This window comes from Biomphalaria glabrata, chromosome 1, assembly GCF_947242115.1.
Source record: "Biomphalaria glabrata chromosome 1, xgBioGlab47.1, whole genome shotgun sequence".
Classification (NCBI taxonomy): Eukaryota; Metazoa; Mollusca; class Gastropoda; family Planorbidae; genus Biomphalaria; species Biomphalaria glabrata.
The window spans coordinates 17,888,489-17,916,161 of NC_074711.1; the positions used below are offsets into that span (position 1 = coordinate 17,888,489).

The window sequence follows — 27,673 nt, forward strand, 5'->3', positions numbered from 1 at the left end:
ATTAAAACGATTAGATTTAAATTTTAATAAGACACAAATAGAAAACATTGCAACAAATATTCTCCTTGCTAGTCGTTTGATTTCAAAGTGAAAAAAAGAGGGAAACAAATACTACAAATGTTTTGTTGTTGTTTTCTATTTATTTAAAGTTACACATATAAATGTTAGTTGGTTAACTTCTTAGTTTCAATTTCATTTGAACTCATCACTGTATGGACTTAACGTAATTCTAAGTCCACTTCATACTCTCCTAGAGGGTAGTCTTCATCCGAGAAACTCTTCAGACGAGTGGTGAGCTGAGCAATTGTCTCGATGTCTTGGACTTTCTGACTCAATATCCCATCTTCCAAAAAGAACTTCAGCTAAAAGTAAACAAACAAAAAACTTGCTTAATTTGAATTGTTGCCCAATTATAGCCTTGAATCAATGTCATTGTGACCAAAACGAGATTGGGGTCCTTTTTGGGTGGGTCACTGTTAATAATTTCAAGATACTTTGGAGTCACGATTGGAGAATGAGGGGGAAGAGTGCATGTCTGATAATCTCTCTGAAGTAGAATATGTCCTCAGTTTTATTGGCTTATTCTGTTAGTTATTTCAATGTGGCTATTCAAAGTAAATATTGAATATATAATCTGATATGATTTGCCAAGCAATAGATCCTAAAGTATAATTTTAGTAGGTCATAGGTCACAATGATTTGATAAGTGCCTTTTATCCCCTCCCTTTTTCAGTCGAGACGTGAAGGTCTGTTGTATCATCCGTTCTCCGTTTCAAAGTTTAAACAGTCGTGACGAATAGGGAACACAACTGCGAAGTGACCTATAAATAGACGGGTCTAACTGCAAATGCTACCTGCTTCAGCGGGTGCCTCAAGGTGAAAGCATTGACGCCCTAATCACATGACCTAATTGTAAGACTGGACTGATGGGCTGACACAATGAACAAGATGAGCCATTTTTGTTCTAACTTAAATTTACAAACCTTCCCCCCCCCCCCCACACACACACTCCAGAGCCAGATTTAAGGGATGGTGGGGGGGGGGGGGCTACTGCCCAGGAGTATATAGGCCTACAAGAAAAGAGATACAAAAATAAATCAGAATTTTGAAGGGGCTGAAACTAATACGTTGTTGTTTTTTTTCGGAGCTTTTTTTTTTTCTTCTCATTTTTACCGCTAACACTTTTCAAATTCAGCTCCGGATTTCCGACAAAGCGTCTACCAAAGGGTCTTACATCCACAGACTCAAAACTAGACACGTTTTTAACACTGAACTATGTCTATTACTTTTCTTTAAAATGGAAAACCATACTTAGATGTACAAATACTCTATTTCTCTCTTCTAAAATATGCGATGCTTTTAGATACAAGTATCATTAGTGGATCTTAATTAAAGGTTTTAAACTTTTGTCCGCGGACACCCCAGGCTCCGTGAGACGATCGTATTGGATCCACAATGTATCCGATCGGATCATTTAATACTAATCAACTCTCCCCCCCCCCCCCCCCCCCACTGCTGTTTTATGTCTAGTACGTACTTTTTGACGATCTCATTTATATACTATACATTTATGTAGCTTTTTCACTATGGGGTTCGTGGGCAAGTTTTGATTACGTAAAGGGGTTCCCTGGTTTAAAAAGTTTGAGAACCTCTGCTCTACATTATTTGGAAACGATTAAACGTAAAAAATATGACTAGTCTCAGTATCGTCTCATTTACTACACTTTTTGTTTTACCTGCAATTCTTTTACCCTGATGAATGTGCTGTATGAATGCCAGGAGATTGTAGTTCTGCAGTGCAATAAATAGCGCCGGCGTGACAGAAGTAAGAGATTGAGAAACACTGTGCATTATGTCCAGACGCTACATGAAATCTTCTTTAACTATTGACACTAATAGGTGCTAAGGATCTTCGCTACAATATTTTGATATAAGACCAATAATACAATAGCAAGTTTGTTGAGAACAGAATCATTAGAATATTGAAAGAACATTGATACTTTGTTCTTTAAAAAAAAAATAAAAGCAAATGGACATTAAGTAAATGCGCTATTAAAGTCTTCAAAAGAGGTTATGGGCCTCCACACACAAAAAAAAAAAAAAACTGTACAGGGCCTCCACTTGCCTAAATCCGGCCCTATGTAGATCTAATAGGTAGCAGTAAGCAGTAGATTAACTAAGTGGTGTTTGTAGCTAAGAGAGCTCTACAGCTCCTATGTCTACTTAGTTCCAACTAGGGCCTACTAGATTTGTTTAATGTCCACTTACATGAGGGTCAGACATCTTCTTGTTGTCAGTAGCCTGCTTGTGAAGCATCAGGGCCTCTCCATTCACGTCCTTCAGGATGTCCAGAGCAGACTCCATGCCAGCTAGTCCAGATTTTGATTCAAGTCTAGACAGCAGAGTTTCATGGACGGATGGACTTGGCTAGTATTGATAGATCAGACCAATGAGATATTCATATTTTGCTATAATTAATCAATACTTTTTTTTACGCTTAATATAAAGAGAATTAATTTTCAACATAGGCCTACATATAAATGACAGAAAAAGGTCGATATGGAAAATAAGCCTTAGTTTCCATTATTGTAGAATAATAGAAGAACTACAATATTGATTATAAATTCAATTAATTACGAAATTACTTGAATAAAATTATTGCATTGTTAGTGATAGCGGTGGTAAATATCTGTAAATATTAAATAAAAGAATTTCATAAGTCTACATTTTTTATCATTTAGTACAAGATAAAATTTCGCAATTAGTATTATAGAGAGTGTTGCTAATAACAAAATTTTGTTGAGTTCGATCCCAATAGTGGAAATTTTTTTTTCTTTATTTATTGGCAGATAAAATATGAACATGTAGGTCTATGTTCAAGACATTGAACGATTCCATTTTCGGGTAAATCAACATAAGTTTTGTTTTAGTTGATCAAATTTGTTTTTAAATTAATTAAATATTATGTCACTGTCATGTAATCTTGCTTTTCACGTTGTTATATAAGTTAGTGACCCTGTTGCATGTAATCCACACAGAGTATTAACATTGTCCGTGCGGGGTTACTCTCAATTTCAAGGATTAGCGCTGTCTAGTGCCGTATTACTGTCAGCAAGTAACTTGGTATATACATAGGGAAGTTTATTTCATCATCCTTATCATTTAAGAAGAAACCTGATAAGAGCACTGAAAACAAAGGAGACCATGAACGTGTCGAAGAAAAGTATCACTATTCAGATGATTCATACAAAGATACAGCAGTCGAAGAGGTGAGAACGTCTCTTGATGAGAGAAGTAGTGCTGAAGAGACTCCAAGGGAATACCTTTTACCACAGTCAGAGAAAACATCTGAAGTAAATGATACAGATGAGTCAAGTGATGGTCTTCCAAAATAACTTTCTCCAGAAGTGGCAACATTTCTAAACTGTGATAATCACTTTCTGAACCTGGCAACTCTTCATTCAGCTGAGATAGATCCAGCAATTGTCACTTTTTTTTTTGAACTGTACATGATTTGTTCAACTTTTCCAATTCACCCCAGAGATAGACCAAACTGAAAGAAGCTAGAGCCGGGAGTTTAAAAAAGGAGAGTAATACAAGGTGGTCTGCAATGCGAAGAAACTACGTCGGCAGTTTCCTTGCATCTTGACAAAATCAAGCTGTATGACTTCGCTACTCACAAAGTTCGTTAAGTAAAGTTAATTTGATCTTGATTTTGTACTTAATTAAGAATGTATAAAATGCAAAGACGATTTATTTTTTAATACAAAATCTTAATTTTCACTTATTATTCTTATCCCTACCCAGAATAGGCCCCGCGCAATCCATTTCGCATAGGGCCCCGCAATAGCTAGGACCGGCCCTGCCTCCGGCCCCCCCCCCCCCCCAAAATCACTAGCTACGCCCCTGGATACTGTAGGGCACAGAACAGGACAAGACAAATGAACAAACGAGTGTTTAATAAAAGTATTTTGAAAAAAAGTTGACACCAACTTACAATATCAAAGAGTGAGATGTATCCACCTCTCTTATTTATGTAAGACAGCATAGAGCGAGCTAGTTGGACCTCCTTCTGCCACAAATCTGACATCAACTTGCTGAAGCCTGGTAGTGCCACGTCTGCTCTCTCATAGAATGTAGCCTGTGGGACACACACACACACATTTAACTCATCCTTTGTGGGACACACACACACAATAAACTCATCAAATTTTATGTAATTAAACCCATGTATTTTAAGAAATGCAGTTGGACATTGTTTTTTCCTATACTTCTTATGAAAGGTTAAGTATGAACAAATTCCACTCAAATGAAATAAGATAATCTCATCTTATAGATCACAGACGTTCATTGATAGATTGACTATTATCTGTGGTCGTAATTAAAAATTGATTTTATTAAGATATTTTAAACTGTGGTGGATAATTAGCTATTTGGTGTATCCGGTGTAAAGAATATATGAAATGTGGATAAACTTTTTATTTTAAAAGGCTTATGATAATTTGTGCATACTTTTACACACTTTAGAATTATGAAGAGACTGTCCACATGTTTAGGCTCTGTAGCCACGTTACCATTTAGTTGGAAACAGGGATTTTTTGTTTTACTAAAATAGCGTCCTTGACATTGTTTAGAGTCCAAAAGTTATTGTGAAATCCCAAATAGTAAATAATCCGCAGACTGCTCAACAGTTTTTATTTGTTTGGTCTGAAGCTCTAATTAGAGCTCAACCAAGTGAACCCATGTTTTTACTTCTCTTATATCAACTTTCTCCGCCTGTTTTTTTCGGTCAAAATCTTGATCACGTTATTTCTCCCACTTCCAATTCTCGGATCAAGTTGAAACTTTACACAACTATTCATTGTCGATGACAAAACATGAATTGAAAAAAAATTAGAACTTTATTAATCAATTAGTTTTAATTAATTAAATAAATTTGTCACAGAACCAGACATTCTTATAGATGACCAGAAATTAGCAAACGTCAAAAAGTTTGTCTGTCGGGGAGGCACCATATCAGCAAACGCCAAGCTAGATGATGAGGTTGACTTCCGTATTGCTCGTGCCAGTGCTGCTTTTGGCAGACTTCAAGGACAAGTGTGGCAACGGAGAGGACTCAGCATATCCACAAAACTGAAAGTCTACAGTGCTGTACTCCTATATGCATCAGAGTCATGGACCCTATATTCCCGCCACACTAAAAAGATAAACTCCTTCCACCTACGCTGTCTAAGGAGTATCCATAAGGTGCGTTGGTCTGACCACATACCAGACACAGAAAACTTAAAGCTGTCCAACATGAACAGTATCAATGCGACAGTAAAAAGGTCCCAACTCCTATGGGCGGGACATGTAGTCCGTAGGCCAGACAATCGCCTTCCCAAACGACTTCTGTACCGGGAGTTGTGTGCAGCAAAGCGCTCCCAGGGAGGTCAAGCGCTACAAAGACACTCTCAGGAGCTCCTTCAAGGAATGCGATATTGACATTCACGACTGGGAAGCACTAGCTCTCGATTGCTCCTCATGGCGTGAAGCTGTGAGTCTCGGAGTCTCAAGATTTGAAGCAAGAAGAGTTGCCAGGGTGAAAGAGCGCCGAACCAACAAAAAGCTGAGAGAAGAAGCAGGCCTATCTGCAACTGACCTAACCCATGCCATGTATGCGGCCGGCTTTTTAAAGCGAGGATTGGACATTACAGACATCTTCGAGTCCATAGGAAATGAGAAATGTGCTCATCTTCGATCACGAAGGAGGAGCTATTAGTTTTGATTAATTAATTTTGTTTTACATGGAAGATGTACTAAGCTAGCGGGTGATAAAAAGGCTTATCTTATAGTCCGAAGATTAAGTAGGAGTGCAGCATTTTACATGGCTACGCAGTCCTAGCTGTGATCTGCATATTTTGCCACATCCAGCGCAGACGTAACCGTTGTCTGCCGGTAGTCGGTTTGGGTTCTCTTTCCGCCGTCTATATCGGTCCTCGGAAGTATATTTCATTTTAGTCTCAAATGTTTATCCCGCGCCCTTTGCAATCAATAAATAACAAGAGATAAGCCTTGCAATAATGAGAGATAAACTTTGCAAATAATGAGAGATAAGCATTGCAATAATGAGAGATAAGCCTTGCAATAATGAGAGATAAGCCTTGCAATAATGAGAAATAAGACAGTGATTGAACGGTGCTTCCCCCCCCCCCCCAAAGCGCCAATGGGACTCATGTCAGCATGCAAGACAGCAGGCGTGTTAAAGTGGTTAAACCAGGGGATGTAACTTAGGTATTTGTGTACAGTTACAAATTGATTCAAAATAATTGATGACATTGTGCTCAATATAAGCGAGGTTATAAAAAAAGTATTGTGTGTGTGTGTGTGTGTGTGTGTGTGTGTGTAACCTATTTGTTGTTGTTGTTATTGACTCTCGATGCATGAACAAAATAAACAAGCTAAATATCCAGGTACAGCGAACTAACATTTTTAAGGGGAATACGGTACCGTTATTTTTTTTTTTATTTTTATGTAATAGGAAACATCAGAAGTTGCGCTATTCAATTTTAGCTTTATAATCATGGGAATCCTTGGGCCTCTTTTCTTTTCCTCTTTTGTGGGCTCTTTTTATTTTTAAGTTCTCATAATTCACAAGTATTAAACCATAAACAAATGAAAAGTGATTAACCTAAAAACAGACTTACCATGTCAATAAAGTTATAAGAAGTATTGAAGAGTGTCTTAGGACTTACCATGCCAATAAAGTTATAAGAAGTATTGAAGTGTGTCTTAGGACTTACCATGCCAATAAAGTTATAAGAAGTATTGAAGAGTGTCTTAGGACTTACCATGTCCATAAAGTTATAAGAAGTATTGAAGAGTGTATTAGGACTTACCATGCCAATAAAGTTGTAAGAAGTATTGAAGAGTGTCTTAGGACTTAACCATGTCCATAAAGTTATAAGAAGTATTGAAGAGTGTCTTAGGACTTACCATGTCCATAAAGTTATAAGAAGTATTGAAGTGTGTCTTAGGACTTACCATGTCCATAAAGTTGTAAGAAGTATTGAAGAGTGTCTTAGGACTTACCATGTCCATAAAGTTAGAAGAAGTATTGAAGAGTGTCTTAGGACTTACCATGTCCATAAAGTTATAAGAAGTATTGAAGAGTGTCTTAGGACTTACCATGTCCATAAAGTTATAAGAAGTATTGAAGAGTGTCTTAGGACTTACCATGCCAATAAAGTTGTAAGAAGTATTGAAGAGTGTCTTAGGACTTACCATGTCCATAAAGTTATAAGAAGTATTGAAGTGTGTCTTAGGACTTACCATGCCAATAAGGTTATAAGAAGTATTGAAGAGTGTCTTGATCAAAGTGTTGAGTTCATCCATGTGGTAAAAATTTTGTCTGACCTCCTTGACTGCGCTGTTCGCTACGTGGATACAGAGACACAACGTAAGCAAAGTATTTCATCTTTTTATAAATCTAGTTCACAACTTAAATAATCTGTAAGAAAATCAAACACGAGGGAGGTAAACCTCTGCGTCTAACATTCGTTTGGAAAATGCTGCATTATAATAAAAGAATAAAATCGCAGTTATTTTGGTAGGGGAGATAATCAAGATAACTATGATAATTAATTTAAAAATACGGAGTTGTGAACCTTACATAAACAATATGCTTTAGGCGTTTCCTTTCTCTTCCAGACACCAGCGATGCAGTTGAAAGTCTCTTTGGCATAACGTTTCTGGGAAACATTAGAGTTTTTATTATTAAAAGTTGAGATCAAAGGTTCACGTTTAAAAAAAAAATGTCTTTCAGCGTCTGCACACACACAAAAAAGGCGCCACAAAAATATTTAGCCCAAATAAAGAGGACAGCGACCTTTATTCTCCCACAATCCATCGCGGCTCAATGTATAAGAAACTTTATTGTGATTTGGTTCCAAAGTCTGTTCTCTGCATTGTCTTCGATTTGTTACTGTTACGTAAATAAAACGTGCCATAGTCGCGGAATGGAATACAATGTTTTGGCTGCATATTTGATTCCAGGCGATTCTTGTTTGACTAAGTATAAAGGGAGAATGTAAGTTCAAAGTTCAAAATGAGGATATTTCTGGGGATTTAGTTTTAAAATGGAATAATGTAGTGCACACCCTAACTTTATATATTGCATGTAAAGCCTAACTCCTTTTTTATCTCAAGTTGGATAATTGTTCATTTCTTTAAGAAGATTTTGGTTGGTTTCTTCACCGATTCTAATATCCTCGACAACGTTTGGTCATTGAGTCACTAAAACTAGTGTTTAGAAATGCAGAATTGTATTCACCAACCAACACCAGAGTCGCTGTGCCATGGTTTTCCCACGTGCTATAGAATTGTGATCCGGTGAAGGAAGAGCATGCCTTACAGATAGACATCTAATACCAATCAGATGTTTCTTTTACAAGAACAGCGTGACACTACCCTCTGGATGGTCCAACCTTTTCAAATCAAGTTCTCATTGAATGTTTGGTTTTTTTTCGGAAATTTTGGAACTTCGCCCTGACACAGCGACTGAGTCGAATTTTTCTGTGCATACGGAACAGTACTTAGTGCTACTACAGTTCTATAGATCTCTAGACTGCTGTTTGGCTCTAGACAAAGCGAGAAACTCAAATAAAAAGGATGTGTCTCCACTGTCTGTGTATCTCAGTATTTATGAATATTAGGAGATGATAAGCTTATACCGAATTCTGGGACCTGTTAATTTATAATTACCTTACATCATGGGCGTAGCCAGGATTTTTTTTCGGGGGGGGGGGGTTGGGGGGGGGCTCTTCCCCCCCCCGAGACCCCCCCCCCCCCGCGAAATTTTTTTTTGTATATGTATTTATGTGTGTGTGTGTGTGTACATAATCTTTATTGCATTCTGACCATTCATTCTTTGGGAAGACGTTTATTGTGATCTAGAATAGGTTCTTCAATGAGTTAGTGGAAAAATTGTAGATTCCCCGCCAATACTAGCAAGGGGGGTCTGGGGAAGCGCTAGGAGCTCCCCCAGCGCGGGGCGAAGCCCCGCCGCCAAGCACTATTTCTGATATTGAAGCCTACAAAATGCATATTCTGAGGTATCTACAGTGCATTTTCCTGCTATTAAAAAGTTTTATTTCAAAAACCTAATGTGCTATTCTTACTGACTTAGACCCTCCCGCGCCGTTTGGCGCATTTGACGTCAAGCTGTTTCCATAAAAATCTGTCACTGGTAATGTCTGAAGCCTCTTCCCACCTGCCATGAGGACCCCAACGATTGAGTGGCGTCAAGTTGTACTAGGATATCATTGCAACTCTTCTTATGCGTAATTCATTTTGTCGGAGAACATGTCCCGCAAACCTCATGCGTCGCTCTCTCACAATCTTACTAAAGGGTCGACTCCCAGTTCGGCATAGGATTTCCTTGATTTAAACCCGATCTCTATAACTAACTCCTAAAATCTGTCTTAGCCATCATTTAGTGTTTTTCAATTTCGGCAGATGACTATTCACTGCAGTTTATTAAGGGAGCCCTGCCACTGGTAAAAATGTGTAACCTCTCTTGAATACGCTCTTGGAATTAAGTGACTGTAGTTTGCTTTAGATTTTATATCGAAAAGAGTTTTATCGTCAAAATCATCTGTTGTGGGTTTTCCACCTCAAAATGCTCTGTAAGGGGGATCTTAAACTCAAAACCATCTGGAGGGGTTTTAAACTTTAAAAAAAACGCCATCTGTAGAAGAGGGGTTTAGTTTAAAATCAAAACCCCCGATTGGATTGGCTACGTTCAAATAATTTTAGTGTGTAATTTGCTTTTTTTTTTTTTATATTGAAGATGTATTTTTTAGCATCAAATCCACCTGAATGGCGGTTTAAACTCAAAACCCCTTTTGGCAACGCTCATAGCAATTTGAGTGCGTACTTTGCTTTTTTTCTTCAACTGATGATGTATTTTTTAGCCTCAAACCCCCCTGGTGGGGGGTTTAAATTCAAAACCCCTTTGGCTACGCTTATAGATTTTAGAGTGAGTAATTTGCTTTTATTTATATTGAAGAGGTACTTTTTAGCTTCAAACTCCACTGGAGGGGAGTTTAAACTCAAAACCCCTTTGACTACACTCATAACATTTTGAGTGTATAATTTGCTTTTGTTTTTATTATTAAAGAGGTATTTTTTACTTTCAAACCCCGCCGAAGTGGGGTTTAAACTCAAAACTAAGTCAAAACCCATTTAGCTACGCTCATAACATTTTGAGTGCGTAATTAGCTTTTTATTTATCGTAAATTTTGGAGGGGGGTTTAAAATCAAAATCTCCCTTAACTGTGCTATTGGACTTAGGGGATTTTCGTTTGCATTTTTTTTTGTTTTGTTTTATAGAAGAGGGGGAGTTAACTGCAAAAACCCCAAGTAGGGGATTTAAAACTCAAAACCCCTGGTTTTTAAACTCGAACCCCCCTGGTTTTGGGTTTTAAACTCAAAACCCCATTGCTTGTGCTGGGGCAAGTGATGGTTTAGTATTAAAATTCACCTAAAATAAACAAAATCAAAGCAAAAAATCATTCACTAAATTCCGATCCCCCCCTAAGGGGGGGGGATTTCATTTCGGGGGGGGGGGTTGAACCCCAACCCCCCCCCCCTGGCTACGCCCATGCCTTACATAATTACACTAGCCCAAGGATCTAAGTCCATGAGATAATACTTTTGTTGGCAAAACTTTTAATTTATTTATAAAAGAATGTTAAAAGAATAAGTAGAAATAATCAAGTTATAATTCAAATAAAAAGTTCATACGTCAGAAATTTGTAAAAATTTCCCATCCTTTCTTGGACATCTCAAAGTGCAAGAGTAGGAACAAGAACTTTTATAAAATTTACACTGCATGCTCCCAAGTCTTTGTTTGGGTTCTTTGAAGTCGTCGCATCCTAAGTGAATACAGAAAAGAGAGCTAGGGATCATTCATTGTTGATATTTCTTTAGTTATTTCTTTAGATGTATGACTACTTAACAACTGCGATCTGAAAAGAAGCATGAGATTATGACTTAACAATTTTGTAATTCAATGCTTTTACCTTGAAGTTGCTTTTCACACCCTGGAGTTAAATTCATTTTCTTGATCTTCGTGTAGTCTGTAGGACGGATGCTGATCAGGAAGACCAGTATCAGAAATGACAGTGATGTTTTCATGTTGGTTTAGTCAGTCAATACAGTGAGCTGATCTATAAAGTGAATATGACTGCACTATACATGAATTCATTTATATATATATTATGCTCAAATAGTGCAGCATTCAAATAATTAATGGAAGAATGCTAATTGCTCCAATATTGTCCATAATGTAATCATAAAAAAAAATGTGTTTAAAAAGGAAAAAGTAAGGCTGGGAGACTAAGGCAAGCATGAAGAAGAAACAAAGATGGCGACAAATTGGACATGGAATTAACTGAATGGGAATTGCCAAGAACAGTGTCCTATGGCGTAGAACTGCTGCGCCCCTATGCTCCGTATTTGTAGTTTTAGATCAGACATTAGAATCTCTGTTATTTATTTCTGTAGGGTTTCAGTTTTGGTGTTATAACTTTCATCATTGAATCTATACTGTGGGTTTTGGTATCACCCTGGACATTGTGGTCGGCATCTTTGTCAGTCTAGTTGGTCAGAAGTTAATGACAGTCCTTGTATGTTACTATTAAGATTGATGCTCATTGACAGTTTCTACAGTACCTGTTACTGAGACTATTCTTTGACATGACTTATGACAATTTGATGTTGTTTGAAATGATTAACAATGATTTGTCAATGTTGTCAAGCAACATAATATAAGGTGCTTAATTTATCAATAACATTTAAGTAATTACTTAGAATGAACTTATGGCTTATTATCTTCATATTTATTTCTGATTACTTATCATTCACATCATTCATTTCAATATCATTGTATAAATATCATTGTGTTAAATTTATAATTTTATTTTAAATCATCATACACATAGTTTATTATTTTATGTAGGCTACAACTGAGTGTGTGTGGTGTGTCTGTTGGGCTGAACTTCGGGACTAATATAATTATTAAGCAAAAAAAAAACTTAATTATTCTTTAATACACATACATATTGTAATTAAACGTGTACTTAATCTACCTAGACATAATACATAACCAAGTCCTGACAGATATTACACACAATTAATCCTGTCAATGAGCAATGGAAATATAAATGACAGTGGACGTTAAACGACTCGTCCTGTTTCATTTTGCCTTTTTTGTTATTGTTATTTTTTTTTTAATTCACCAAAATGTCCTAAAGACACATTACAAAATAAAATGAAAACTTACCTTTGAACGAGATTAACTAAATAGAGTATTCAGTTTGCTGTTGACGGTAGTCTCATGCGATAACAATCTTTGTGTGGCCTAATTTCAATAATTGGTTATCCATTTGTTATCACTCACTGCGATTTTTCATTTCACATTGAGTTTATCTCCCCTATCTACTCGTCAATGTGTCTAAATGTGTGTGTTTATTTCTCCATCATTTGGTGTGTACTTTAAGGCTAATGAACCCACTGCATCTCTTGGAAAGTGCGTGTTACGAATGGACAGCATTCTGCATTCGTGTTTTCCCATTAACAGAGACAGAACTCAATGTAATACCTAGAGCTCTTCAAGACAGAACTCAATGTAATACCTAGAGCTCTTCAAGACAGAACTCAATGTAATACCTAGAGCTCTTCAAGACAGAACTCAATGTAATACCTAGAGCTCTTCAAGACAGAACTCAATGTAATACCTAGAGCTCTTCAAGACAGAACTCAATGTAATACCTAGAGCTCTTCAAGACAGAACTCAATGTAATACCTAGAGCTCTTCAAGACAGAACTCAATGTAATACCTAGAGCTCTTCAAGACAGAACTCAATGTAATACCTAGAGCTCTTCAAGACAGAACTCAATGTAATACCTAGAGCTCTTCAAGACAGAACTCAATGTAATACCTAGAGCTCTTCAAGACAGAACTCAATGTAATACCTAGAGCTCTTCAAGACAGAACTCAATGTAATACCTAGAGCTCTTCAAGACAGAACTCAATGTAATACCTAGAGCTCTTCAAGACAGAACTCAATGTAATACCTAGAGCTCTTCAAGACAGAACTCAATGTAATACCTAGAGCTCTTCAAGACAGAACTCAATGTAATACCTAGAGCTCTTCAAGACAGAACTCAATGTAATACCTAGAGAGCTCTTCAAGACAGAACTCAATGTAATACCTAGAGAGCTCTTCAAGACAGAACTCAATGTAATACCTAGAGCTCTTCAAGACAGAACTCAATGTAATACCTAGAGCTCTTCAAGACAGAACTCAATGTAATACCTAGAGCTCTTCAAGACAGAACTCAATGTAATACCTAGAGCTCTTCAAGACAGAACTCAATGTAATACCTAGAGCTCTTCAAGACAGAACTCAATGTAATACCTAGAGCTCTTCAAGACAGAACTCAATGTAATACCTAGAGCTCTTCAAGACAGAACTCAATGTAATACCTAGAGCTCTTCAAGACAGAACTCAATGTAATACCTAGAGCTCTTCAAGACAGAACTCAATGTAATACCTAGAGCTCTTCAAGACAGAACTCAATGTAATACCTAGAGCTCTTCAAGACAGAACTCAATGTAATACCTAGAGAGCTCTTCAAGACAGAACTCAATGTAATACCTAGAGAGCTCTTCAAGATTCGGAGTGAAGTTTCGTACTGTTTTGATATTAAGAAAAAAAAACTTCTTCAAAAACGATGACTTCTTATCAAATTACCATCGCATCAACTTATCATATCATCATATCTATCATGTAATCATCTTAATCATGTAATCATAGTTATCAAGTAATCATTTTTAGAATCAGACTCTGTAACAGTTCAAAAGGTTGTCTGTGGGTTGTTTGTGGGTTGTCTGTGGGTTGTTTATGGGTTTTTTGTGGGTCATTCACCAAATTTAGTGCGATGGCCGAATACCTGAAGTTTAATTTTTTGTTTTAATCTGTTTTGCATATTGTGATTGTATGCTGGGACTGTTTGTTGTAGTTTCAAAGCCAGACTTTAAAAAAAAATAAAAAAATAAAAAATTCACATTTTATTGTTGTACTGTTTACAATCATGTATAATGTTCCGGAACTTTGAAACTAGCTTACTAGTAGTTAGCCTTGTGACTGATGTCAAATTACACGTCAGTCAGTATTGACTTGTTCTTATAATAAAAAAAAACTTGTTCACAGTTGTATGTGGACCCAAATAATGTGACAGTTTAGCATCAAAGTTTGTTTGTTTTTAAGTGTGGAAATACAGCTTGGTAAATACATTTGAATGGATTTTGAAACTTCGTATTACATGTTAGCTAGTGTTTCTCATTGAAAGAGTCGCAGCTTATATAGTCAGCGGTACCGGTATCAGATTCAAAACTCCCATTCTATTTTCTTTGACGGATCTGCCAGTGCCATCGGGATTGAAACACTTTGGTTAGCACGATGACTCTAATATTTGCTACCAATTCTGAGAGGTTTTAGTCAAGACCGTACATGTCGCTAATTCTAGATCCAAATATTAGTGCAAGGTTCGTGGAGAAGAAATGACGCAATTCAAGTTTGAAAACACAACAAAATAAAGAAGAAACCAAAATTGACATAAATATGCTGATTGCATTTTATTGATCTATTAGAGATTCCGTAAAGATGTAATTGAGTATCTTTGTTTCTAGTTTGCTGACAACTTTTTTTAGTCATGAGACAATAGAAGGGAGATAATACAAAGATCAATAAATGAACTTGCATTAGCAAATGAATGCGGTGGAATCAGAGGTGGAATCTCGTATACAGTTTCTTACAATAATGAGGCAGTTATTTTATTGAGTAGTGTATTACTTTGATACAGTTGATACTGTTCTTGAGATGTCCTTGAGGAGGGCATTCCTTTATAAAAAAAAAAAACATGGCTTTTCAAAAAAAAAAAATGTCTCATTTGCTTAATAATCGTTGTATGACTTTATAATCTCTGAAGCGCTGATTGTAAGAAGCTTCTAAACACACTGTACTGTGCCACGGTGTAGTTGAAAATAGTCATAAAAATGTTTAACTTCACTCGGTTTAACATTGGAGGTTTGGGTTTTTAACTTATGTAAACAAGACAAGCAACGATTGCGCGCGTGTGTGTGTATGTGTGAATGTGTGTGTGTGAACATTATTTTTTCTTCTTGAAGACAAAGTTGGATCCACTGTAACCTTTCGGCTTGTTTCCAGACATACTGCTGAGGGCGGAGTACGCTCCTGGGGTTCCCGGAGCTGTGGATTCCGCCACCAGGGCTCCGTTTAGTCTGATCCTGTAGGATCCAGGCATGCCTGGGTAGCCCACTTGTGCCCCAGCGCCAAAGTCGTGACCTAGGACGATGGGCGAGTAATACTTGTTATCGTAACCATATTTGCTGAGGTAACCGAGGAGTCCATTACCAGTGCTGGCCAGCGCTCCAGGTACTGAAGCCAGGGGGTTTAAGTAGTCTGAGATGCCGTTGTCGAATGAGCTTGGGAAACTACCGTAAGGTGCGTATGCGTTGTTGTACGAGGTCGGGGAATTGCCGTATGGAGCGTAGGTATAGCCATATGGGTTCAAGCCATTTCCATAATTCGCATAGGCGTCACCGTAAGGCGATGCCGAGTTGGCATAAGAAGATCCGAAGGGTGCGAAGCGGCCGTATCCATAAGGAGATCCATAACTATTCTGAAAGTAGGCGTTACCTGCTGGGCTGTAATAACTTCCGGTGACAGGAGAGTTCAGCGGAAATGTCTGTGTGTAATCATCTGCAGCAATTTGATGAATGAATTCAACTAACACAAGAGCGATAAGAGAAGACTGGAGCATTTTCTAGATGTCTGTTGTAGTTGTAGTTTTGAAGAGAAAGTAAATCTGAAACAAAATAATCAAAAGGGAAACATAATAATCTTGACGTAAAATTAAACTATTTAAGAAGTGAATAGTCTTAATCGGGGGGGGGGGGATTCATGGATAGTCTGCTGTTAAGCTGATGCTGTAACATAGTCGGGTCATCCAGTCGGTTCGATAAAGTTCTTAAAGGGGAAAAAAATGTTTTAAAATCAATGTGAAAAGTACTAAACAATCTCTGAATAATCTTAACAAGAAAATCACCAACATCATTGAAGTAAATACGATTTTGTTAAAGCAGACATTTAAAAACAACTAGATTTTACTTTCTTCTTTTAAAGCACTATTTAAACACTTTGTACACTACCTAAATTCATGTCAGAGCTTCATTGAATCTAGAGCCTGGAACCTGGAACCTAGAACCAGGATGTGGATCTCAAAAACGGCTCTAACAATTTTCCTAGCAATTTAACAGTAGGTGTATATTAAGATTTACTAGCTTGTTGGCCACAGAAGGAAAACTCTAGTATGACCGTTATAATTTATGAAAAAAAAATGTCCCATTGTTTTGTAATCTAACATTTATTAGTTATTCAGAGAAAAACAATTTAAAAAAAAAGCATGGCCTAGTCTACATCTAGATTCTAAATTTAGACTAGGGGGGAAACATGACAAATCATTCACAGACATTTCGTTCACCCAACAATTTGTTCACCCGACTATTCGTTCAGCGACAACTGGTTCACAGACAACTGGTTCGCAGACAACTGGTTCACCGACAACTGGTTCACAGACAACTCGTTCACAGACATCAGGTTCACAGACAACTGGTTCACAGACAATTGGTTCACAGACAACTGGTTCACAGACAATTGATTCACAGACAATTGGTTCACAGACAACTGTTTCACAGACAACTCGTTCACAGACAACTGGTTCACAGACAACTGGTTCACAGACAACTCGTTCACAGACATCAGGTTCACAGACAACTGGTTCACAGACAATTGGTTCACAGACAACTGGTTCACAGACAATTGGTTCACAGACAATTGGTTCACAGACAATTGGTTCACAGACAACTGGTTCACAGACAACTCGTTCACAGACAACTGGTTCACAGACAACTGGTTCACAGACAACTGGTTCACAGACAACTTGTTCACAGACAACTGGTTCACAGACAATTGGTTCACAGACAACTTGTTCACAGACAACTGGTTCACAGACAACTTGTTCACAGACAACTTGTTCACAGAGAACTGGTTCACAGACAACTGGTTCACAGACAACTTGTTCACAGACAACTGGTTCACAGACAACTGGTTCACAGACAACTGGTTCAATGACAAATCGTTCTTTGGTATTGGATAGTAACATATTATTATTCTCGTCACGTGTTTAAATTCTTTACATTAAAGTACATATATACATATTCATTTTTTTTTGTTGCTGTTACTTCCACAATATTTGATTGCTAGAGACTGTGCCTAATCCGAGTTTCTTTGTTTAGAAAATAGCAAAGAGCCTATCAGCCTATCAGCCTATCCAATATTCTGATTGAGAACCGAAGAAACAGAAAAGTCAGAGAGTATAAGATAGACTATTTATTAAGGCGAAGCGAGACTAGAGAAATGATACTCGAATTTAAGGGCCGGTCCAATTCAATTCGGGCATGGACACGTGTACCGTATGTCCGTGCATATAACCCGCGGGCTATATATATATATATATATATATATATATATATATATATATATATATATATATATATATATATATATTCTCTCCTCCTCACCTCCCCCTCCCCCAATAGCTGGCAGCTGTGCGGGGTATACAAAGAACGAAATTGATTTTTACTCATACACATAGCGTAGCGGAAGCTATGGACAAAACCGGTAGGTCTTTATACCTCCTATTGTTCGCAGTGTGGTTGTGAACTATTCAGTGGAAAGCTTTAGGAACATAGCATTATAAGCCTCGAGAAAACAAATAGTACCGATGCGGCAGAGTATCTTTAATATATCATCAATCAATTTGTGACAAATAAGCCACTAAAATAATTTGCCGATTCCGTTTATGTCGAAACATATAGCCTTCAATGGGACCGCAAACAATCGCCAGTCTCACTAATGTCACTGTCCTCGCTCTAGTTAGTGAAGCCATTGAAACTTGTATCATATTCACTGTCTTCTGCCAATAAGTGAAGCATGTTGGCAGAAGCAGTAAAGGTCATAAATAGACTGTGCGGGATATATAAGAGTTCGAGTTGTACGATTTTGTTTTTACTTATTTTGTAATCTGATCGGGGTTTACGCGGGAGCGGGTTAACGCGGCTGCGGAGTATACGCGCGAAAATACGGTAATGCTAGTAGCAAATGAAACATTAAAATGAAACTTCTAAATTCAAAAACCAACCTTATATAAAACCTAGAAACTCACAAGAGCTCTTTCCAAGTGCCTATCAAGCATGTGATGGGTTAGCTAGTGATGGGTTAGCTAGTGATGGGTTAGCTAGCGATGGGTTAGCTAGTGATGGGTTAGCTAGTGATGGGTTAGCTAAATCAGTCCGACAAGCTAATGACTTAGTAGAGTGAATGCGTCTAATAGCACGAGCGACTAGATGTAGAGCCTCTACACATGAACATTTATAGGTGTAAATAAAAAGTAAAGTAAAGTTCTCCACTCAGACCTTGTGGTCTATAGGGCAGATGATGTAAAGTTCATCTGTTTCTGTGACCTACGGTTAACGAAGGTGTCATGTAGCCAGCACAACAACCAACCGCCTTTACTTTCCCCCCATCTAATGTCAGGTACCCCTTAGAGCTGGGTGAACTCAGAGGCGCACGAAGATCCCGAAATAAAAATCCCAGTCTTCGAACCCGGGACCCCAGGTTTATAAACCAAGCGCTTTACCGTTCAGCCACCGCACCTCCATAGGTGTAAATGTTGGAGCCTTACACATGGACATTTATAGGTATAAATGTAGGGCCCCTTCATATGGACATTTATAGGTCTAATGTAGGGGCCTTACACATGGGCATTTATAGGTACTTACTTGAGAAAAAAATAACATTAGAAATTGTGTTCTAACTAAAACCTTTTAGAAATAGTTTCACGGTGTTTCAGTTTGTCATTTTAAACAAAATGTTTTGATTGTAACTCACCTTTTTTTCTAATGTCCCTACTGAGTGACTGTCCCTTGTTTTCCAGAGACCGGTTATCTCATGGAAGAAGTCATCCCTACCTAATAGAATATGAACTAATCTACACAAGTTGAGAAATGTGTCCTATAGCCCGGAGTCTTCTTTATACGAGTCGTCATCACGTCACACACTAACATCACGACTACTGTCCATCCTGATTTGACTTTTTTTTTTTTATTTTTAAACGGTACAGAAAAAAAAAACTTGGACTTTTGATGACAAGTGAGAGATACTTGCTATTGTGGGGTGGGGGTGGTCGGTGTACCAACACGCGCGCATGATGTTTATAGCCTAAAGGAAATCTTTTGTACATAGGGATGGTCACAAAGCTCGTGTTTATTTTTCTATTTCAATGTTTTTGTTTTTATTAATTTTTTTTTCGTTAATCTTGACGTGACCTAATGTGTCATAATGTTTGATGTTATTTATAAATGAAGTCCCATGTGATCCTAGAGTTATCCATCACATTAAATAAACAAACATAGTAAATACATTTAGAGTGGCATCACTTAGGAAATGGACTTTATCGCTTTTATATGTTCTATTCAGTTTGCGTTATTAAATAATTAAATGTTAAACATGCGAATCAAGATACTAGATGGAGTGTTACACATAGGCGGCCCCTGTGGATCAGTTATAAGCATACATTACGATACATACAAACTCGTATGTAAATAAACACGGATTGTTTTATTGAATCTTGTTATCTATAGATGACATGAACATCACAAGCACTCTGAAAGGACACATTAGACAGAACAAAGCTATACGCATTAAACAGCGAAATAAAAAGTAAACATCAGGCATACATATAAATACACAGACAGACATTGGCACTTGATCGGAAAGAAACTGAATAGAGCCAAAGCGCACAAAACTAAAGGGAGAAAACTATATAAAAAAAATATGCTCAATTGTAGCAGTTGTTACCTCCCTTATTTTATTATTCATTATTTGAAATGCATATACATGTATTGCCTTTAACATTAATATGATTACTCATGCAAGACTATCACATCTAAACCCACTCTTAAGCAAGAAATAAAGCACAATAAAAACAAATTAACTACATATACAAATCAATTCGTCAATAACATTGATTACATATAGCCTAACAAGACACTGTGTGTTTAAGTATCTTTAAGTTTTGTTGAAATAAAGTCGCTTCGACCCAAACGCTTTTCGCATTCGCGAACAAATGCCCTAGAGCTGTTGATAGCAAGAGGTATGCTGTAATTTCTGAGAGCAGGGCTGTTTAGGCAAGAGGTGTTGACCCACGTCACACAAGCCAAATACTGGGCATTGATTCTATGGAAAGGGAAAAAAATAGTTTATTTATTGCACAATTACAATAAACAAAATAAGTTTAAATAAACAAAGTGTATTTGTAGCCAACTATACGGAAAGATTATAAGTATTTTTTAAGTGAAGTAATTAAATTAAAATTTATCTGTAAAACTTTGTTTGGACAGTATCACCCCCAAGAATTAAAGACACCGTCTGGATAGATAGATAGATAGATAGATAGATAGATAGATAGATAGATAGATAGATAGATAGATAGATAGATAGACAGATAGACAGATAGACAGATAGATAGACAGATAGACAGATAGATAGACAGATAGACAGACAGACAGACAGACAGATAGATAGATAGATAGATAGATAGATAGATAGATAGATAGATAGATAGATAGATAGATAGATAGATAGATAGATAGATAGATAGATAGATAGATAGATAGATAGATAGATAGATAGATAGATAGATAGATAGATAGATAGATAGATAGATAGACAGGTATGTAGGCAGGATACCCTGGACGAGCTTTTTTTTTTTTATCTTGGAACCAGGAACGAGGCGCGCTGCGCTATGTACGTGATACGGTCCCCTTACTCGGTCCATGGTTGTTTTTGCTGGGAGCCTTCAGACTGGACTTAGGGTGAAGAGCTCCCGGTGGTTTGGATAAAAGCCTTTCCAAGGATCAACGGGATATCGAATTCTCTACTGGACTTTATCGAAGGTGCTACAATTCAACGATCGTCAACACCACCAATAAATCCCCTTTCTACCTGGGTGTAAGCCATGAACGCTTTCAAAAGATCAACATCATGTAAAATACTCACAAACAGTTCTCTTGGAAGGAAGTGTCCATCTGACCCTGGCTGGCTAGTTTGTAACAGTATTTAACCATCCTCGACACAATAGATAGAGAGCATACTCTGTGTACAGCTTCCACATTGGAACCACCTTTAAAAAAAAAATATCTAAAATAAATGCTATGCGAACTAATGGTACAGTCCAGGCTCTAAACGTTTGACGTATAGTTCAGAGTATTGGAATAACCCTGTTTTGTAGTGGGTCTATGGCTGCGCACCAGCTCACTATAAAGAGACTAAATGAATGGAGGGTGAAAGGAAGAGGAAGTGTGTGATGATTCAAACTTGAATTGGCATTGTTCCCTTGGTGTGGATTTGCCTCCTTTAAAGTTTATAAAAGTATTTATTACATTATCTTCTAACTAAAATCAAAGTTTTGATAGAGTCATTCAACAAATAGTTGTTTGATTCTAAAAGCTTGATGTTATTGCAGAATGAAAATGAATGGTAAGAGTGCCTGAGCCTCAGCCATTGTGAGTCAACGTATAAAAAAAGGATGGCTTCCGGGTCATTTAGTATGCGCTTTTGGACTGTGGTCAGTATGGTCCTGAGTTTGAACCTTGCCCGCTACCTAGCAGCAAGTCTGGCAGAAACGTCTCAAAAGAATCCCATGTGTTTGAAATGTAGTTGACCATTTGAACACGAGGTAGCTGGGTAATTAAAGCCATGGATAGGCTCAGTGAGAAGTACGACCATTGAATAGTCTCAATTCTACTGAACACGAGACCTTTATTGTGGAAATTAAAGCCATGGACAGGCTCAGTGAGAAGTACGACCATTGAATAGTCTCAATTCTACTGAACACGAGACCTTTATTGTGGAAATTAAAGCCATGGACAGGCTCAGTGAGAAGTACGACCATTGAATAGTCTCAATTCTACTGAACACGAGACCTTTATTGTGGAAATTAAAGCCATGGACAGGCTCAGTGAGAAGTACGACCATTGAATAGTCTCAATTCTACTGAACACGAGACCTTTATTGTGGAAATTAAAGCCATGGACAGGCTCAGTGAGAAGTACGACCATTGAATAGTCTCAATTCTACTGAACACGAGACCTTTATTGTGGAAATTAAAGCCATGGATAGGCTCAGTGAGAAGTACGACCATTGAATAGTCTCAATTCTACTGAACACGAGACCTTTATTGTGGAAATTAAAGCCATGGACAGGCTCAGTGAGAAGTACGACCATTGAATAGTCTCAATTCTACTGAACACGAGACCTTTATTGTGGAAATTAAAGCCATGGATAGGCTCAGTGAGAAGTATGACCATTGAATAGTCTCAATTCTACTGAACACGAGACCTTTGTAAAATGTTTTACATGTTTCGGATGTTCCTTCAGAGTTGAAGATAATTACTTCCTAGTCCAAACCTCCCGCAGGACGACGGGGGATGGGAGCGGGCAGGGTTTGAACCCTGGACCATCGATAAATCCGAACGACAGTCCAGCGCGCAAACCGCACGACCAGGCAGCCAGCCATTTATTGTGGAAATTAAAGCCATGGACAGGCTCAGTGAGAAATACGACCATTGAATAGTCTCAATTCTACTGAACACGAGACTTTGTTGTGGAAATTAAAGTCCATTAGTTGTTGTGTTGGCCACATGACATTCTCGCAATCCACTGAGCAATGACACTGATGTCCTTTCTGTCACAGATGAAATATGTCTCAGTGTTTCATTTACTGGATTATGTTCATTATATCTGGATTTATCTTGCACCGTTGATACATTTCCATCATCTGTATATTCAAGTAAATAAACAATTTGTTCAATCAAAGAAACATTCAGAAGTCAATAAAATGAGTCACTATAAAATAAAAACGTAGCTCCAGTCATTGTACTTGTCAAGTCTCAGGACTGTACACACTACGCGCCAAGGTTGAATGTCAACAAATAAGTAGATGTTTACTGTCAAACATCATTGACACTTTCCTTCATTAATCTTCTATTTCAATAGACTTACAAAGTGTGCTGGCAATGTCTTGTTTACTGTCAAACATCATTGACACTTTCCTTCATCAATCTTCTATTTCAATAGACTTACAAAGTGTGCTGGCAATGTCATGTTTACTGTCAAACATCATTAACACTTTCCTTTATTAATCTTCTCTTTCAATAGACTTACAAAGTGTGCTGGCAATGTCTTGTGCTGCTTCAACAGCATAAATGAAGACTGGATCAGTGAAGATAAGCATATTTGGACATGTCCATTGAGAATCTTGAACACAAGTCAAATACTGGGAGAACTCACTTAAAGAAATACAGAACAAAAAACGTACAGTAATAAAGAGTATCTACTTTGTATGCGCATTGAAGAATCTAGAATTAAATTTTAAACTACTATATTTTTTTTCAGCAATTTAGTGTATTTAAATTTTATAAATTCGTATTTCTACTTAGAATTCTGTATTTCATGGCAACTTCTGGTGTCTATGCTGGAATACGTTATGAAAATAAAATCACATGTACTAGCACTCTTCTCGTGTGTACTAGCACTCTTCTCGTGTGTACTATCACTCTTCTCGTGTGTACTAGCACTCTTCTCATGTGTACTAGCACTCTTCTCATGTCAACAGAATTTAACTTACGAAATAAGAACATTTATTTGTACTATTTCACAAACATGCAAAACATCTGATGATTATGTCTTAATATAATATGCGTACGATATGTTATTTCTTAGAATTTGTTGGGAAAATGTCATAATTGACTTCTAATTTAGAGCTAATTAAGGTCGTATCTTATCTCATCAATTTCGACGTTCCCAGACAAAAACGACGTCCTACGTGTGCCCATATTTTATTCAAGTCGTGCTTGTGAATTGGAGACTTGAACTCAGCTAAGTCGTTGGTTTTCTTGGCTGATTCAAGCAACCCGCCCCATGCTCTAATGACACAAGGGAAGAAGCACATGTAAGAATTTGTCACTTTTTGAATAATCTATTGACTATTGCATTGTTTTTTAGGCCGAATTGTTCAGAGTTGTATTTATTATTGCTACTTTACTTCAGTTTCAGTGATTTTACTAATGGCGCTACTCAAGTCAAATGTGAATATACATTTTTTTAAAGATCTAATGGCTATATTTTGTGTCTGTTATTGACTGTTATAGCTTCTACATTCTTGAGTTAATTTGTCCCAAACAGAGGACGTAGGCCTATATTGTAATATTGGTCTAATCAAGGTTAAATAGCATTTCAGTTTTAGGCCTATATTCTTGTTTGATTTTTTAAAAATAAATTCCAATTCTTTGTTTCTAATATAAAATAATTTTATTAATGAGGGCTCCGTGAAAACTTTTCATTAATAATAACACCAAGGTATTCTGAGTTTTTAGTCTGAGACGCGTAGGACCTAATCATCTTTTTTGAAGTAACGTCTGTATTATATAAGATAAGATAACTGGTTTACCCTGAATAACAGGAATAGTTTTTATTTTTGTTTATTTATTAGTAGTTAATAAGTATTAAGTTGGACTCTTGATCAGAACAAGGTGAGTCTAAGTGTAAACAATACAAAATAGTTAATATCGTGAGGCGACTGACCTACATAAAGTTGCTTCATTGTCATCATGGAGCATATACGCGTCTTGCATTTTGGCAGAACAATAATAGAGTAACTGTTCTTGTTCACGACAGAACAATTTCTGCAGCGCTAGAAATAAAAGGTATGAAAACATTTAGATCTAGAGTCTAGATCTAGAGAAGGCCAAATAAAACAGGAAAATAATAGTGATGACCATATAGTGATTAATGATTAAGTGCTGCTCAGTGTGGTCTTGAAGAATCAAAATCCTTCATTCATAATATTGACAAAAAGGCTAGTTTTTTCCCTGCTCATTGAACTAATCCAAAACATAAAGAGTCTTGATAGATTTTGCTTTAAGCGAATAAATTTGAAATAAGTTTTTTTCGCGCTTCAAGTTTAACCTGCGGTCCAGAATCTAGACGTTATCCTTGTTAGCATCAAGTAAAAAAAAAATATAAGTAAAGCTTAGATAATCTTTCAATACATTTGAAACAACTTTAAATTTACTCAGTTATCGCATAAAATCGGCACACCACGGCTGATTACGCCATGTCTGTATATATATATATATATATATTATTATTGAATAATTCCAAGGATATGCCTTTAAATCTAGACTTAGAAGACGATGTGCAAAATTGTCCTGAACATTAATTTATACTCATTGGTCACTTGTGGTCGACCGTTATATTGGTTTAAACGTGTTTCATTAGGCCTATCGTAACATTAATTCTGGCTACACATATTTTATGAATGAAAGTGTTTCGAATTACTTCAAAGGGGAAAAAAACTTGACACCGCTGACGTCATTGGATATTTTAAATTAAATCAAAATGAAATGTCTTTATACATTCGCTAATATAGAAGACTTAAGATAGCAGATATAATATAGGCTTCGTCAGACAGATACAAGACTTAGGCCTATAGGTCTATTAACATAAAGAATCTAGGCTTAGATCGAACCGAACCGACGGAACATACAGAATCAAGGCTTAGATAACCGAACCGACGGAACATACAGAATCAAGGCTTAGATAACCGAACCGACGGAACATACAGAATCAAGGCTTAGATAACCGAACCGACGGAACATACAGAATCAAGGCTTAGATAACCGAACCGACGGAACATACAGAATCAAGGCTTAGATAACCGAACCGACGGAACATACAGAATCAAGGGTTAGATAACCGAACTGACGGAACATACAGAATCAAGGCTTAGATAACCGAACTGACGGAACATACAGAATCAAGGCTTAGATAACCGAACTGACGGAATAGAAAAAAGACAGAAAATGAGCTCTGGAACAGAGTTTCTCTGTATCTATATTATAATATTATACTTTTTTTTAACTTACTCATAAAGTCAAATCCAGAAAGCATACTTAGAATAAGCACAGCCAATGAATATTTCATGTTGAATCTTTGACAAAGTTTAAGTCTAAATTTTGAATCAAAATGAAAAGCTTTTTTTGTTTTTAAATGTCGATAACATATGTGGTTCTCAAACTTGTATAAAGTTATCGAGCAGAATGATTCAGTTATTCTACTTGATTGCAAAATCGCTGCCCATGCTACTTTGACCATTATGGAATGATTTTCTACCATAAATGTTGTTGCTTGTTAATCGATAGAGTAATCAAATAGCAAGGCGGGGATAAATCATTCGTAAAGAGAGTTAATAGTGATTGGGTGCTGCTGTCGAAGGAATTACAATTATGTTACAAGAAAGAGAGAGAGAGAGAGAGAGAGAGAGAAATTGGAAGATAGAAAGAGAGGGAGAATTCGTTCACTGCAGAGAGAAATGAAAAAAAGGGAAAACATTCTCCGTATTTATTTTCAATTCATTGACACTTCTATGCGAACTTCACGGGCATTGTGTCGGAAGATCTTTCAAATAAAAATCATTGAGGATAGTTTAAGATGGTTGGGTAGAATGTTTTTTTAAAAAAAAGTCTTTTTAGGTTATGTAATGTCACGTTTTGTCAAAGTCTATGCTCTTTCAATGGCATTGTCCTTTTAGTGATTCACTTAATAAACTACATCTAGTGTTGCCGGCCGACAAAGGGAAATTAGAAAAAAACTAGATAGTATTATTATAATCAGGGCCCAGGGTTATTTATTGAACAGTGTCGATAAAAAACAACAACAATTTATTAATCAATAAGAGGAGGAGAAAGGTAAGACTGGGGAGGTACTGCACTCTTGCCTGATCTTCGGGCTCGAAGGCAAAACTTACATTAAAAAAAAAACACGAACCAAATCTCTAGCTTGCCAGGTAAAACGTAACTTTTTGCCTAGGTATTTCTATTTCTGCAAACTACTCTATACTTAGTTCTTTTCATTTACTTGTAGCAGACTGGCGAGCTTATACGGTTGACATGATCTTTGCAGTCCGCCAACTCCAGGAGAAATTTAGAGAGCCAAATTTTAATCTGTATTCATAGATTTGACTAAAGCTTTTGATAACGTCAATCGTGAAGGCCTTTGGCAAATTATGTCCAAATTTGGCCGCCCAGATCACTTGGTAACAATTGTGCGCCAATTTTATGATGACATGCAAGCAAGAGTCCAAGACAACGGAGACAACTCCAAGCCTTTTGCCTGTCTCAAACGGCTGGCTCCAACGCTTTTCAGCCTAATGTTCATTGCTATGCTGAAAGACGTCTTTTGCTTAGAAACCGTTGGAAATGTCATACGATATCGCCTTAAGGCGAAGACCAAAGTAAAATATGGCTGGATCAGAGACCTGCTATTCGCAGACGACTGTGCCCTAAATGCCTCAAACGAAGAAGACCTTTTAAAGAGCCTGTCCCTCTTCGCCAACGCCAGCAAATATTTTGGCCTCACTATCA

The 27,673-nt window shown here is 37.1% G+C and overlaps 3 protein-coding genes across 3 annotated transcripts; all 3 read right to left on the reverse strand.

Annotated features, from left to right (window-relative positions):
• Positions 1–118: 118 nt before the first annotated feature.
• On the reverse strand, positions 119–12,482 carry LOC106061044 (ferritin, middle subunit-like). Its single transcript, XM_013219105.2, has 8 exons — positions 12,326–12,482; positions 11,064–11,210; positions 10,786–10,916; positions 7,652–7,730; positions 7,312–7,415; positions 3,998–4,141; positions 2,269–2,427; positions 119–362 (listed from the first exon to the last, which is right to left on the reverse strand). The coding sequence occupies exons 2-8, from the start codon at positions 11,176–11,178 to the stop codon at positions 219–221; spliced, it is 876 nt and encodes a 291-aa protein (XP_013074559.2). The 5' UTR covers positions 11,179–11,210; positions 12,326–12,482; the 3' UTR covers positions 119–218.
• Positions 12,483–14,664: 2,182 nt separating this feature from the next.
• On the reverse strand, positions 14,665–19,240 carry LOC106061047 (uncharacterized). Its single transcript, XM_013219109.2, has 2 exons — positions 19,080–19,240; positions 14,665–15,936 (listed from the first exon to the last, which is right to left on the reverse strand). The coding sequence occupies exon 2, from the start codon at positions 15,889–15,891 to the stop codon at positions 15,217–15,219; it is 675 nt and encodes a 224-aa protein (XP_013074563.2). The 5' UTR covers positions 15,892–15,936; positions 19,080–19,240; the 3' UTR covers positions 14,665–15,216.
• Positions 19,241–19,944: 704 nt separating this feature from the next.
• LOC106061046 (uncharacterized) lies at positions 19,945–26,393 on the reverse strand. The gene is made up of 5 exons (XM_056025906.1): positions 26,177–26,393; positions 24,834–24,942; positions 23,415–23,539; positions 21,249–21,372; positions 19,945–20,426 (listed from the first exon to the last, which is right to left on the reverse strand). The coding sequence occupies exons 1-5, from the start codon at positions 26,232–26,234 to the stop codon at positions 20,249–20,251; spliced, it is 594 nt and encodes a 197-aa protein (XP_055881881.1). The 5' UTR covers positions 26,235–26,393; the 3' UTR covers positions 19,945–20,248.
• Positions 26,394–27,673: the final 1,280 nt, after the last annotated feature.